Here is a 15,230-nt window from a genome sequence, read left to right on the forward strand (position 1 = left end):
TGGTGAAACCCCATCTTTACTAAAATTACAAAAATTAGCCAGGCGTGGTGGTGGGCGCCTGTAGTTCCTGGTACTGAGCAGGCTGAGGCAGGAGAATCGCTGGAACCCAGGAGGTGGAGGTTGCGATAAGCTAAGATTGCGCCACTGCACTCTAGCCTGGACAACAGAGTGAGACTCCATCTTTAAACAAAAAAATCTTGATGGGAGGGAGGCGAGGGTTGAAAAACTACCTGGACGGTACCGTGTTCACTGTTTGAGTGACTGTTTCACCAGGACCCAAACCCCGCAGCATTATGCAGAATACCCATGTAGTAAACCTTCACATGTGCCACCTGAATCTATAATTTACAAAAAAACCCAAAACAGTCTTGAGAATAGGTTACTACCTCCTGGCCTCCTAAAACAGGTGTCATTTTGAACAGGGTTCAGTTGCTGGTGGTGGTGATGAGAACAGGAAGATGGGAGGTAAAGAATGAAGCCACATTTGATGCTCTAGCTTTTTTTTGATACTTTGGGGGCTCAGATTCACTCCCTCTTAGGCACGGGCGGCCAGCAGGTGAGCTTCTGTCACAGAGGCTTGCTCACAACCATTACCTCAAGGTCAAACCTCATGGTCTACCAAAGACCACAGCATCCTGGGCCAGGCTATCATTCGATTTTAGAGGCAGGGCGGTTGCTAGGCAAGATGAAATGAGCTGAGGCAGAGCTGGGAATGAAGAGCCAAGGAGATGGGCTAGAACGATCCAAGTAAAGGGCTGATTTATGGCTATTGCTGGCCCATGAGTCAGTATTCATTCAGAATAAATGTTTGGAAACTTTTAAAGCATTTTGGCATTGCTATGACACGTCTACTGTATTTCTCAGACGTGTAAGTTTATAACTGTTCTTTTACTTTGGATGGTTTGAGAAGCAATGGTATACACCAGAATTCCACAAAACATACTTTTCAAAATCAAATATTAATAATAGCTTAGTCTGTTTTTGTTCTTGTTAGTAATAGATTTTACTGTAGCCTTCTTTTTCTTAGCATGAAAAAAATTTGCTAGGTAATATAGACATTCCTGATATCGGTAGGGTTCTTGGTTCCTTATATAACCTGAATCTAAATTGTTTTTTTTTTCATGGTGTGATATAAAGTCTTGATTGATAATTTTATCTTTTCAGAACTTCTGTGGATAATAGTATGATATTCCTTTTGTTGGTTCCTTGGGAGTGATTGGTGGTTTTTCTGTTTTGTTTTGTTTTTTTTTGAGATGGAGTTTCTCTCTTGTTACCCAGGCTGGAGTGCAATGGCGCGATCTTGGCTCACCACAACTTCCACCTCCTGGGTTCAAGCAATTCTTCTGCCTCAGCCTTCCGAGTAGCTGGGACTACAGGCGTGCACCACCATGCCCAGCTAATTTTACTATTTTTAGTAGAGACAGGGTTTCACCAAGTTGACCAGGATGGTCTCGATCTCTTTTATTTTTTTTTTCCCATTTATTTATTTTATTGCATTTTCGGTTTTGGGGTACATGTGAAGAACATGCAAGATTGTTGCATAGGTACACACGTGGCAGTGTGATTTGCTGCCTTCCTCCCCATCACCTACATCTGGCATCTCTCCCCTTGCTATCTCTCCCCAGCTCCCCACCCCCCATCGTCCCTCCCCTATTTCCCCCCAACTGACCCTAGTGTGTAGTGCTCCCCTCCCTGTGTCCATGTGTTCTCATTGTTCAACACCTGCCTATGAGTGAGAACATGCGGTGTTTGATCCTCTGCTCTTCTGTCAGTTTGCTGAGAATGATGGTTTCCAGGTTCATCCATGTCCCTACAAAGGACACAAACTCATTGTTTTTGATGGCTGCATAATATTCCATGGTGTATATGTGCCACATTTTCCCTGTCCAGTCTATCATCGATGGGCATTTGGGTTGGTTCCAGGTCTTTGCTATTGTAAACAGTGCTGCAATGAACATTCGTGTGCACGTGTCCTTGTAGTAGAACAATTTATAATCCTTTGGATATATACCCAGTAATGGGATTGCTGGGTCAAATGGAATTTCTATTTCTAGGTCCTTGAGGAATCGCCACACTGTCTTCCACAATGGTTGAACTAATTTACACTCCCACCAACAATGTAAAAGTGTTACAATTTCTCCACATCCTCTTCAGCATCTGTTGTCTCCAGATTTTTTAATGATCGCCGTTCTAACTGGCGTGAGATGGTATCTCAATGTAGTTTTGATTTGCATTTCTCTGATGACCAGTGATGATGAGCATTTTTTCATATATTTGTTGGCCTCCTGTATGTCTTCTTTTGTAAAGCATCTGTTCATATCCTTTGCCCACTTTTGAATGGGCTTGTTAGTTTTTTTCTTGTAAATCTGTTTTAGTTCTTTGTAAATTCTGGATATCAGCCCTTTGTCAGATGGGTAAACTGCAAAAATTTTTTCCCATTCCGTTGGTTGCCAATTCACTCTAATGACTGTTTCTTTTGCTGTGCAGAAGCTGTGGAGTTTGATTAGGTCCCATTTGTCTATTTTGGCTTTTGTTGTCAATGCTTTTGGTGTTTTGGTCATGAAGTCCTTGCCTACACCTATGTCCTGAATGGTTTTGCCTTGATTTTCTTCTAGGGTTTTTATGGTGTTAGGTCTTATGTTTAAGTCTTTAATCCATCTGGAGTTAATTTTAGTGTAAGGTGTCAGGAAGGGGTCCAGTTTCTGCTTTCTGCACGTGGCTAGCCAGTTTTCCCAACACCATTTATTGAACAGGAATCCTTTCCCCATTGCTTGTTTTTGTCTGGTTTGTCAAACATCAGATGGTTGTAGATATGTTGTGTTGCCTCCGAGACCTCTGTTCTGTTCCATTGGTCTACATCTCTGTTTTGGTACCAGTACCATGCTGTTTTGATTACTGTAGCCTTGTAGTATAGTTTGAAGTCCGGTAGTGTGATGCCTTCCGCTTTGTTCTTTTTGCTTAGAATTGACTTGGCTATGTGGGCTCTCTTTTGGTTCCATATGAAGTTTAAGGTGGTTTTTTCCAGTTCTGTGAAGAAGGTCATTGGTAGCTTGATGGGGATAGCATTGAATCTGTAAATTACTTTGGGTAGTATGGCCATTTTCACGATATTGATTCTTCCTAACCATGAACATGGAATGTTTCTCCATCTGTTTGTGTCCTCTCTCATTTCGTTGAGCAGTGGCTTGTAGTTCTCCTTGAAGAGGTCCTTTATGTTCCTTGTTAGTTGTATTCCCAGGTATTTTATTCTCTTTGTGGCGATTGTGAATGGAAGTTTGTTCTTGATTTGGCTCTCTTTAAGTCTGTTATTGGTGTATAGGAATGCATGTGATTTTTGCACATTGATTTTGTATCCTGAGACTTTGCTGAAGTTGCTTATCAGTTTCAGGAGATTCTGGGCTGAGACCATGGGGTCTTCTAGATATACAATCATGTCGTCTGCAAATAGAGACAATTTGACTTCTCCTTTCCTATTTGAATACCCTTTATTTCTTTTTCTTGCCTGATTGCTCTGGCTAGAACTTCTAGTACTATATTGAATAGGAGTGGTGAGTGAGGGCATCCTTGTCTAGTGCCAGATTTCAAGGGGAATGCTTCCAGTTTTTGCCCATTCAGTATGATATTGGCTGTTGGTTTGTCATAAATAGCTTTTGTTATTTTGAGATACGTTGCGTCAATACCTAGCTTATTGAGGGTTTTTAGCATAAAGGGCTGTTGAATTTTGTCAAAGGTCTTCTCTGCATCAATTGAGATAATCATGTGGTTTTTGTCTTTGGTTCTGTTTATGTGGTGAATTACGTTTATAGACTTGCGTATGTTGAACCAGCCTTGCATCCCTGGGATGAAGTCTACTTGATCATGGTGGATAAGCTTTTTGATGTGCTGTTGCAATCAGCTTGTCAGTATTTTATTGAAGATTTTTGCATCTATGTTCATCATGGATATTGGCCTGAAGTTTTCTTTTCTTGTTGAGTCTCTGCTGGGTTTTGGAATCAGGATGATGTTGGTCTCATAAAATGATTTGGGAAGAATTCCCTCTTTTTGTATTGTTTGGAATAGTTTCAGAAGGAATGGTACCAGCTCCTCTTTGTATGTCTGGTAGAATTCAGCTGTGAACCTGTCTGGACCTGGGCTTTTATTGGGTGGTAAGCTCTTAATTGCTGCCTCAACTTCAGACCTTGTCATGGGTCAGTTCAGGGTTTCGGCTTCTTCCTGGTTTAGGCTTGGGAGGAGGCAAGTGTCCAGGAATTTATCCATTTCTTCCAGGTTTATTAGTTTATGTGCATAGAGTTGTTTGTAATAATCTCTGATGATGGTTTGAATTTCTGTGAAGTCTGTGGTGATATCCCCTTTATCGTTTTTTATTTCATCAATTTGGTTATTCTCTCTTTTCTTTTTTATTAACCTGGCTAGTGGTCTGTCTATTTTGTTGATCTTTTCAAAAAAACAGCTCCTGGATTTATTGATTTTTTGAAGGGTTTTTTGTGTGTCTGTCTCCTTCAGTTCTGCTCTGATCTTAGCTGTTTCTTGTCTTCTGCTAGACTTTGAGTTTTTTTGATCTTGCTCCTCTAGCTCTTTTAATTTTGACAATAGGGTGTCAATTTTAGATCTCTCCTTGCTTCTCATGTGGGAACTTGTTGCTGTATATTTTCCTCTAGAGACTGCTTTAAATGTGTCCCAGAGATTATGGTATGTTGTGTCTTCATTCTCATTGGTTTCGAAGAACATCTTTATTTCTGTCTTCATTTCATTGTTTATCCAGTCAACATTCAAGAGCAAGTTGTTCAGTTTCCATGAAGCCGTGCGGTTCTGGGTTAGTTTTTGAATTCTGAGTTCTAACTTGATTGCTCTGTGGTCTGAGGGACTGTTTGTTATGATTTCCGTTCTTTTGCATTTGCTGAGGAGTGATTTACTCCCAATTATGTGGTCAATTTTAGAGTAGGTGTGATGTGGTGCTGAGAAGAATGTATATTCTGTGGATTTGGGGTGGAGAGTTCTGTAAATGTCTATTAGGTTTGCTTGGTCCAGGTCTGAGTTCAAGTCCTGGATATCCTTGTTAATTTTCTGTCTGGTTGATCTGTCTAATGTTGACAATGGGGTGTTAAAGTCTCCCACTATTATTGTGTGGGAGTCTAAGTCTCTTTGTAAGTCATTAAGAACTTGCCTTATGTATCTGGGTGCTCCTGTATTGGGTGCGTATATATTTAGGATCGTTAGCTCTTCTTGTTGCATTGATCCTTTTACCATTATGTAATGTCCTTCTTTGTCTCTTTTGATCTTTGTTGCTTTAAAGTCTAATTTATCAGAGATGAGAATTGCAACTCCTGCTTTTTTTTGCTCTCCATTTGCTTGGTAAATCTTCCTCCATCCCTTTATTTTGAGCCTTTGTGTATCCTTGCATGTGAGATGGGTTTCCTGGATACAGCACACTGATGGGTTTTGGCTTTTTATCCAATTTGCCAGTCTGTGTCTTTTGATTGGGGCATTTAGTCCATTTACATTTAGGGTTAATATTGTTATGTGTGAATTTGATACTGCCATTTTGGCGCTAGCTGGCTGTTTTGTTGGTTAGTTGATGCAGATTCTTGATTGTGTTGATGCTCTTTACCATTTGGCATGTTTTTTGAGTGGCTGGTACTGGTTGTTCCTTTATATGTGTAAAGCCTCTTTCAGGAGCTCTTGTAAAGCAGGCCTGGTGGTGACGAAATCTCTGAGTACTTGCATGTTCACAAAGGATTTTATTTTTCCTTCACTTATGAAGCTGAGTTTGGCTGGATAGGAGATTCTGGGTTGAAAGTTCTTTTCTTTAAGGATGTTGAATATTGGCCCCCACTCTCTTCTGGCTTGTAGGGTTTCTGCCGAGAGATCTGCTGTGAGTCTGATGGGCTTCCCTTTGTGGGTAACCCGACCTTTCTCTCTGGCTGCCCTTAGTATTTTCTCCTTCATTTCAACCCTGGTGAATCTGACGATTATGTGCCTTGGGGTTGCTCTTCTTGAGGAATATCTTTGTGGTGTTCTCTGTATTTCCTGGACTTGAATATCGGCCTGCCTTGCTAGATTGGGGAAGTTTTCCTGGATAATATCCTGAAGAGTATTTTCCAGCTTGGATTCATTCTCTTCATCACATTCAGGTACACCTATCAAACGTAGATTAGGTCTTTTCACATAGTCCCATATTTCTTGGAGACTTTGTTCATTCCTTTTTACCCTTTTTTCTCTATTCTTGCCTTCCCGTTTTATTTCATTGAGTTGATCTTCAACCTCTGATATCCTTTCTTCTGCTTCGTCAATTCAGCTGTTGATACTTGTGCATGCTTCACGAAGTTCTCGTGTTGCGTTTTTCAGCTCCATCAATTCACTTATATTCCTTTCTATTTTGTCCATTCTCGTTAGCATTTCGTCAAATCTTTTTTCAAGGTTCTTAGTTTCTTGGCATTTGGTTAGAACGTGTTCTTTAAGTTCACAGAAGTTTCTTACTACCCACCTTCTGAAGTCTGATTCTGTCATTTCATCACACTCGTTCTCCATCCAACCTTGTTCCCTTGCTGGTGAGGAGTTGTGATCCCTTGTAGCAGGAGAGGTGTTCTGGTTTCGGGTGTTTTCATCCCTTTTGCACTGGTTTCTTCCCATCTTTATGGATTTATCCACCTGTCGTCTTTGTAGTTGCTGGCTTTCAGATTGGGTCTCTGAGTGGATGTTCTGTTTGTTGATGATGAGGTTATTCCTGTTTCTTAGTTTTCCTTCTAACAGTCTGGCCCCTCTGCTGTAGGTCTGCTGAGGTCCACTCCAGGCCCTGCTTGCCTGGGGATCACCTGCAGCAGCTGCTGAACAGTAAGGGTTGTTACCAGTTTTCTTCTTCTGCTGTCTTTGTCCCAGAAGGATACCAGCCAAGTGTCAATCTGATCTCTCCTTTATGAGGTGACTCTTTGGATATACAGGGGTCAGGGAGCTGCTTGAAGAGACGGTCTCCTCTTTATGGGAGCTCAAATGCTGAGCTGTGAGCTCTGTTGTTCATTCAGAGCTGCTGGACAGGTACGTTTAGGTCTGCTGCAGCAGAACTCATAAACCGCTTTTTGTTCCCAGGTGCTCTGTCCCAGGGATTTAGGGCTTTATGAGTTTCCGTTATGCTGCTGCCTTTTTTTTTTTTTTTCCTTCAGAGCTGGCCTGCCCAGCAAGGAGGCAGCCTAGTCACTGTTTGCCTGTAGAGGCTTTGCTGAGCTGCTGTGGGCTCTGCCCAGCTGCCGAGTGAACTTCCCTGCAGTCCTGTTTATATGGGTGTAGTTAGAACTGCCTCGGCAATGGTGGCCCACTTCTGTTAAGGCGGAGTCTCTCTGTAGTGGCGGGTTGCCTTGGCAACGGCGGGCTGCCTCAGCATTGGTTGACTACCTCCATAGTGGTGGAGTGCCTCGGTAATGGCGGATGCCCCTCCCTCACAGAGCTGGCCCCTCCCCCACAGAGCTGGACCCTCCTGGGTTCAGCTGCGCTTGCTGTGAAACTCTCAATCCAGTGGGTTTCTGATTGCTGTTCTTTTGTGGGGGGTGGGACCAGCCGAGTCTGATCGCCTGGCTCCCTGCCTCAGAGCATTTTTTTTTTTTTTTTAAGATGGTGTTCCAGTCGCCTGTTGAAGAGGCGCCGGGGTCTCTGTATTTTCCCGTGCGGCAACTCACTGCGCTGGCTTAAACAGTGGCACTGAGATTCGTGGCGCTTTTTTGCCCTGGAATCTACTGTCTTGGTTCCCTGCTCAGTCCCCTTTTTAAACAGACGAATAGGCGACTTCCCGTGGCTCCAATCGCCAGCCAAAAGGGCACCCAGACCGGTGTATTTTGTACAGAGAACCGCTGCCGTGCCGGGCAAAGCAGTGGCGCCAGCCAGCACAGCCGCGCTGGCCGAAACAGTCCCGCTGGCGACTGGTGGAGCTTCTCCGCCTGGGAATTTCCTAGTCTGTGGGCAATAAAAATGCGGCGTCCACTCACCCTCTGCCCTTTCACTGGGAGCTGCAATCCTGAGCTGTTCCTAAACGGCCATCTTGGATCCAATCCGGTCTCGATCTCTTAACCTTGTGATCCACCCGCCTCGGGCTCCCAAAGTGCTGGGATTATAGGTGTGAGCCACCGCGCCCGGCCCGATTGATGATCTTAATTGAGCCAAAAGGTTCTTCTGGGGCTCCATATCCTAGGCCACTAATGAAAACTAGACACAGCAAGCTAGTAAGTTTTAGTGTCAAGAAAAACTGTAGTGGTTTTGGAAACTTATAGAAAGAGCATTTATATTTCCAGAATTCAAGGAAAAGCATAATTTTTCTGAAGCATTAATCAAGAGAGTTTAGACTTTTGAAATCATAGAGATAAAAAGAGTTTCTAAGGATTAAGGAAGGAGAAAGCTTTTGGGCATGAGGGAAACCAGCAGACATTTATTTCTTGTAAGAGCTTGTCAAGGCTCTTCAGGAAGAGAAGCCAGCTTTTATCATCTGGGGAGGGCTCTAGAATGTAGGGAAGCTGCCGGACCTGGTTTGTAGAGTTCAAGGCATTTGGCGTCTGGCTCCAAACAGAGGTAAAACAAAGGGGCTCACATTTGGTGAATCAAGAGTTCAGGCTCAAAGACCTACCTTGGTAGTCAGAGGCTTCCTAGAGCAAGGGTTGGATGATGACCGATGAGTGTTCTGGGTTCAGGCTGCAGGTACAGATGGTTAACGGTGTTCAGGGAAAGCTGGTGAAAATGTCAAGGTTAGGGGTTCCAGAGAGCCACTGTCAGCCTGAGGGAACTCAAATGGCACCTATCTCCAGATACCCAGAGGCCTGACTGGGGCCTGTCTCTTCTGGGCTCACGTGGAAGCCAATCTTGGAGGAAAAGGGACAGGCAAAGACAAGTCAAGGTGAACATAAGGTGGAAATGGAGCCGTTGAGTTAGAAGGAAGATCTCATCTTGGAATATGGATACATTGTCATTCTATTTTTTAATAGTAAAACATGGATTTTGTTTTTTTGAGATGGAGTTTTGTTCTTTTTGCCCAGGCTGGACTGCAACCTCCACCTCCCATTAAAGTGATTCTCCGGCCTCAGCCACCGGAATAGCTGGGATTACAGGTGCGTCCCACCACACCCAACTAATTTTGTATTTTTAGTAGAGATGGGGTTTCACCATGTTGGCCAGGCTGATCTTGAACTCCTGACCTCAGGTGATCTGCCTACCTCAGCCTCCCAAAGTATTGTGATTACAGACGTGAGCCTCTGCACCCAGCCCAATATTCTTTATTAAAACATTAAACAATATTTCATGATGAAGGATAAGGATAGAATGATAGTAGATAACATAATCCTTAGTGTATGCTAGATGCTTTTCTCTGAAGCATACAAACCTTAAGAAACTTGTCCAGATGACTGAGTATAGAGACAAAATTTGAACTAGGCAATCTGGCTGCAGAGCCTGAGGTGTTCTCAAAATACACTGCCATAAAGGCATTTAACTTAGTCCCTTTTCCTTTCATTTTTTTTTTTTTTTTCTTTTTTGAGATGGAATCTTGCTCTGTCACCAGGCAGGAGTGCAGTGGTGTGATTTTGGCTCACTGCAACTTCCGCCTCCTGGGTTCATGCAATTCTCCTGCCTCAGCCTCCAAGTAGCTGGGACTACAGGTGTGTACCACCACACTTAGCTAATTTTTGTAGTTTTAGTAGAGATGGGGTGTCACCATGTTGGCCAGCATGGTCTCGATCTCTTGACCTTGTGATCTGCTTGCCTCAACCTCCCAAAGTGCTGGGATGACAGGCGGAAGCCACTGCATCCAGCCTCCTTTCATTCTTAACTGCCGTGGTTCCTGATCTTTCATATTTATAGATTTAAAGAAATGAAACTTTTGCTTCTGTTTTGTACTTACCTGTTTAGTTGAGTGTCATGCTAAGTTACTTAGAGTCTTCTCTCCTGTATTTATATTGCTTTCTCAGGTTGTCATTTTCTCATCTTGGAAAAAAGCTTGAGAGTAAAGAGACAAAGTGACAGTATGTTCTCCAGTAGCCTTTTTCAAGTTATACTACTTAGTTGAAGAGCATGATTGGTTGTATTGACACGTAATAGCCAAAATGGTAATAATTATAGTAACAACAAACAATCCTGATCACCATGTTTATAAATTGAAAAAACATCGTAAAGCATCATGTTCCCCTTTTTTTTTTTTTTTTTTTTTTGAGACAGAGTTTCTCTCTGTCACCCAGGCTGGAGTGCAGTCACGCGATACCTGCTCACTGCAACCTCCACCTCCCAGGTTCAAACGATTCTCCTGCTTCAGCCTCCTGAGTAGCTGGGATTACAGCTGCAAGTCACCATGCCTGGCTAATTTTTTGTATTTTAGTGGAGACAGGGTTTCACCGTATTGCCCAGGCTGGTTGTGAACTCCTGAGCTCAGGCAATCTGCCTGCCCAGCCTCCCAAAGTGCTGGGATTCCGCGCCGGCCCATGTTCCCTTTCTGTTCTGCTTTTTCACCCACTTACTGATGAAGAATACAATATAGGATGATAACGCCAGCCACGCTTTTTGCATGTGAATCTAGTCCTAAACACTAATAATGTATTATTTTTAAAAAGCAATTGATTTGGGAACTGAGTGCTATTGTTTTAAATGAAAACAGTATCTTGCCAGTAAGAAATTTTGGTTTTGATTATGTGGAACAAACACTGATTTTTAGATTTGTAAGGTAGCCATCACTTTGCCTGCTTTTTCCGTTTAAGAACTCTGATACCCAAATAATAGAGTGTTCCCAAGCTGCATCTGTTTTTTAATTTATTTTTGTTTTGCCCAATACGCAAGTGAGTAGACAAAATAATAGTTTTTATTTGGATGCATTGCAAAACATAAATGTACATTTTACCTAGAAAAAAAAGCAAGACCATTGATTTACTAAGTCTTGTAGCTGCTATACGGTAGATTTCATGAGAAATACGATTCTGTTACCAGATTGCAGCAGGAGAGAAGATTCCTTTGAGCCAGGAAGAAATACCTCTGCAGGGCCATGCCTTCGAAGCTAGAATATATGCAGAAGATCCTAACCATAACTTCATGCCTGAGACTGGACCACTAGTGCACCTCTCTACCCCGCCAGCAGACCCTTGCACTAGAATTGAAACTGGAGTACGGCAAGGTCAAGTGAATAAAATAAAGGGTTTCATTCTTTCTAAGTTTTTAGTACATTATTATTTTTGGACAGATTCTTATCCCTGAGTCTTATGGAAATGTCTAGCATATTTTAAAATAAAGAATTTAAGTGATTTCTTGGTAACCATTATTTTTTCCCTTGGAAATTGTTATTTTTAAAGAATAGTGAGTATTTTTAAACAGTGGACTCTCTTTTTTTGGGATTCAGCAGTACTTGGTCAAACCTAACCAGAAAATGTTTCGTGTGTACTGTCTTACTTTTTTTTTTTTTTTTTTTTCACCTTGCCTCGTTCCAAAAATGATTTAAGATAGACTGATATCTGCTATGCTCAAGGCATACTGCCTTCAAGGGACATAAAGTCAAGTTGGAGAATTAATACATAAACTTAGTACAAGCTAAACAATAATTTAAAAAATTACAGGAAAGAAACAGTTGGAAGAGCTGTGACATTTCAGTACATGATTAATGACAGTGGTCATAACTAGTGATTACTTAGCACTTCTTACTGGCACTGCCAGGTGATTTTTCTACGTGTGTTCATTTCCTCATGAGAACTGCCTTGTGAGTAGGTGTCATTTTCATCCCTACTTTTTAGATGAGGAAACTGGAGTTAAGTAACTTGTCCAAGGTCATCCTTGGAGCCAAGATTCAGACCCAGGCTGTCTGGCTCCTGAGTCAGTGCTCTGGAGCCTCCACTGTCTCCTGACATCTTCATTTCAGTTGATGGAATAAGTTATACAGTGATGGGATATATCAATTGTCAGGGGTAAGAGCTTACATTAGACTGATATAATCAGGACAAGTTTGTTTTTGTCTTTTGTTTTTTTGAGACAGGGTCTCGCTCTGTTGCCCAGGCTGGAGTACAGTGGTGTGATCTTGGCTCACTGCAGTCGTTATCTCCGTGGCTTAAGCAGTTCTCATGCTTCAGCCTCCTGAGTAGCTGGGATTGCAGGTGTGCACCACCATGCCTAGCAGATTTATTTATTTATTTATTTATTTATTGTATTTTTAGTAGAGACAGGTTTTCACCATGTTGGCTAGGCTGGTCTCAAACTCCTGGCCTCACGTGATCTGCCTGCCTCGTCCTCTTAAGGTGCTGAGATGACAGGGGTGAGCCACCACGCCTGGCCAGGACAAGCTTTTAAGAAGATGACTGGAATGGATTTAGGCAGGTAGATTTAACAACACAGTGAAGAGTGAAGAGAACAGAAAAAAGCATGTTCGAAGAATAGTAAGAAAATCCATGGCTGAAGACATGGGTTGAAGGTGAATCATATGGTGTCTTGAAAGCCAAAATGAGGATTTAGGACTTCGCAGCATTTTGAGAGCTCTGGATAAGCCACAGCAAGATTTGGTAGTTAGTAGACTTTTTAACTTTTCAGTGAAGCGTCTCAACTCTGCTTGTCTCATGGATTCCTTCCTTTCTACTGCAGGCAGCTTTAATCTTATTAATGAGGACTCTGAGGTTCAAAGAGGTCATGTGACTGCCAAAATCCTGGAAAGACCCTGTAACAATGTCCTTTACAGCACACCACCCACTTGAACCATTTCTAACCAGTGGAATGTCCTCTGGTTCAGATTCTTGTTCTTTAGGACTGTAACCATCACAGTGATGATAGCTGCCATTGGACCTCAGGGCCCTCATGAATAAATTTATGGCAATGGTATTTATCATGCAGGGGTTTATGAGGATTAAGCGTGAAATGTACATAACAAAATGTCTTGCTCGTTGTGTTTTATTCTTTTATGTTTTGACTTGAAGGGGTTACCATGGTTTTCAATTTCAGGAGATGAAGTTTCTGTGCATTATGACCCCATGATTGCGAAGCTGGTCGTGTGGGGGGCAGATCGCCAGGCGGCGTTGACAAAACTGAGGTACAGCCTTCGTCAGTACCATGTGAGTGACCCGAGGCCATGCCAGTGACCTTGATGTGTTTGGTCAGCACAAGAGGTCAGCCTTTGCCTTTGGCAGGGCCTTGGTCTTGTCGGAGTATTTCCTATTTCCATCAGTTGCCCAAACAAAATAATTTCATAGGGGAGAATGTTGCACAGGCCAGAACAGGGTTTGAGGATTTGTTGATTTCCGTTACAAAAGAAAGATTACGGAAGTATTGTTAGTGTCAGTGCTGTGTTTCAGGGAAGTTCTGTTGACTCTGTAGATAAGGCCAGCTATACATGGTACCTTAGTAGGTTTTTTATTTTTCCTTAGAGCTGCCCACAGTAGAAAATACTTAGGAAATAAAAGCAGGTGTTTTTTTGAATGTTGTTTTCCCTGCTCAGTGTGACCTACAGTCTGGTAATTTTTCTCTGAAGTAAAATAATTATGTTCAGTTTCATCCCTTTGATAGAGTTTGTTATTTTTCTGTAGAACATTAATTTCCTTGGTGCAGAAAGTCCCATACCACACTGATTTAGCTCAGAGAAGGATTTATTAACCCAGTTATTCAACTTGTTATATGCTAATAATTGATCAAAGCTCTGGTCTCTGTGGCCGCAATCACACTGGCCGCTTTGCCACTTCTGAGACCCACTCAGCATGGAGCCATGAATTCCTGTCCAGTCTTCCAGAATATTCTTCCCCCCCACATGATTGCAGGGCTCCCTCCTGGCTACCCTGCCCCCCTGCTCTGAGCCCTTTCCCAGGCTGCCCCATTTAAAGTATGACCTTTTGTTATTCTCCATGCTCGTAGCCAGCCTTCGTTTTCTCGATGGCATATGACGTTGTATTAGATGCCTGTTTACAGACATTGTTACTTGTTTCCCTAGAATGTAAGCAGAGACTGTGAAGGCAGGGACCTCATCCCTTTTGTTCCTCACTGTGTCCCCAGTGCCTGTATCAGAGCCTGCCACCCAAGAGATGCTCTGGAAATGGCTGTTAAACCAGTGAAGGAATGATTGAGTGAATGAAGAACCTACAACTCAGAGCTGGTTTTACTTTCAATCCCATTTATTGGTATATCTGGGTTAATTTTATGTCTTTAAAAATTTTTGTATCAGTATATAAAATTTGGATTTGAGTGTTAGAAGGAAGCTCTTTTGAGGTTATTTAATCCTATCATCTCCCCAGTATAGCAATCCTGCTTGTGGTTTGCAGTCTTCCTGTTCTCTGGAAGTATTCTGAGCAGCAAGCCTTCAATACTTTGCAAATGAATTTCATGTATGTTTCTTAACATTGATTACTTTCCTAACCTGAGTCAACAAAGTGCCTCTATACTGCCTACTATAACGGCATTTCCTGCCTCCCCTTTGTCATATTAAAATGTAATTTTAAGTGTTAAGTCTGGATGGATACAGTAATGGACATAGTCATAGTGATGTGAGGTTTTGTTTTGTTTTTCCTGAGAGTTGTCCTGTTGCCACATGGTAACTTAGGAGGTTTTTATTTTTCCTAAGGGTTATTCATAGTAGAAGATACCTAGATAAAAAGAGCAGATGGTTTTCTGAACATATTGTTTTCCCCACTCAGGAGGAACTGGGGCTTTATTCTCTTCCTAGATTGTTGGACTGCACACCAACATCAACTTCTTACTTAACCTGTCTGGCCACCCGGAGTTTGAAGCTGGGAACGTGCACACTGACTTCATCCCTCAGCACCACAAAGAGCTGCTGCCCAGTCGGAAGGCTGCAGCCAAAGAGTCTTTATGCCAGGCAGCCCTGGGCCTCATCCTCAAGGAGAAGGCCATGACTGACGCCTTCACTCTCCAGACGCAGGGTATGGAAGGCTTTTCCCTTTCCTCTGCTTGTCAAGTGTTGCGAGTCAGCATTGAACGTGCTTTTCTCTCTCTATGGCCCCCTTGCCTCTCTTTTCACCTCTCAGTGACTGACACCATTCTTTGCAGATGTGTTTTTTAGTATGAAGGAAAGCTCTTGGCTTGCCATGGATGCACCCATAAACACTGTTTAACCCATTAACTGTAGCGTAACTAAACACCTAACACTGTAGAAATGGATCTCTTTTCAGTCAAGCACTTGTTCTCCCCATGTCCTGTGCTAACTTCTTACCACTTTCGTTTGTTCGCCACTCCTCAGGGGCCTGCTTTGTTATATCCTCTGTACCTCCGGCACTCCCTTTGTCCCAGAGTGTCAA

The 15,230-nt window shown here is 42.6% G+C and overlaps 1 protein-coding gene across 5 annotated transcripts in view; it reads left to right on the plus strand.

Moving 5' to 3' along the window:
• The window catches only part of MCCC1 (methylcrotonoyl-CoA carboxylase 1), an 85,653-nt gene that overhangs the window by 50,096 nt on the left and 20,327 nt on the right, over positions 1–15,230 (plus strand). For all 5 annotated transcript variants that reach the window (XM_032298488.1, XM_032298485.1, XM_032298487.1 and 2 more), the window contains 3 exons: positions 10,945–11,128; positions 12,931–13,040; positions 14,639–14,855. In XM_032298488.1, coding sequence (XP_032154379.1) covers positions 10,945–11,128; positions 12,931–13,040; positions 14,639–14,855 — 511 coding nt within the window. The remainder of the gene's footprint in view (positions 1–10,944; positions 11,129–12,930; positions 13,041–14,638; positions 14,856–15,230) is intronic.

This window comes from Sapajus apella, unplaced genomic scaffold (genome assembly GCF_009761245.1).
Source record: "Sapajus apella isolate SASKATOON/1434 unplaced genomic scaffold, GSC_monkey_1.0 scaffold38, whole genome shotgun sequence".
NCBI classification, from domain to species: Eukaryota; Metazoa; Chordata; class Mammalia; order Primates; family Cebidae; genus Sapajus; species Sapajus apella.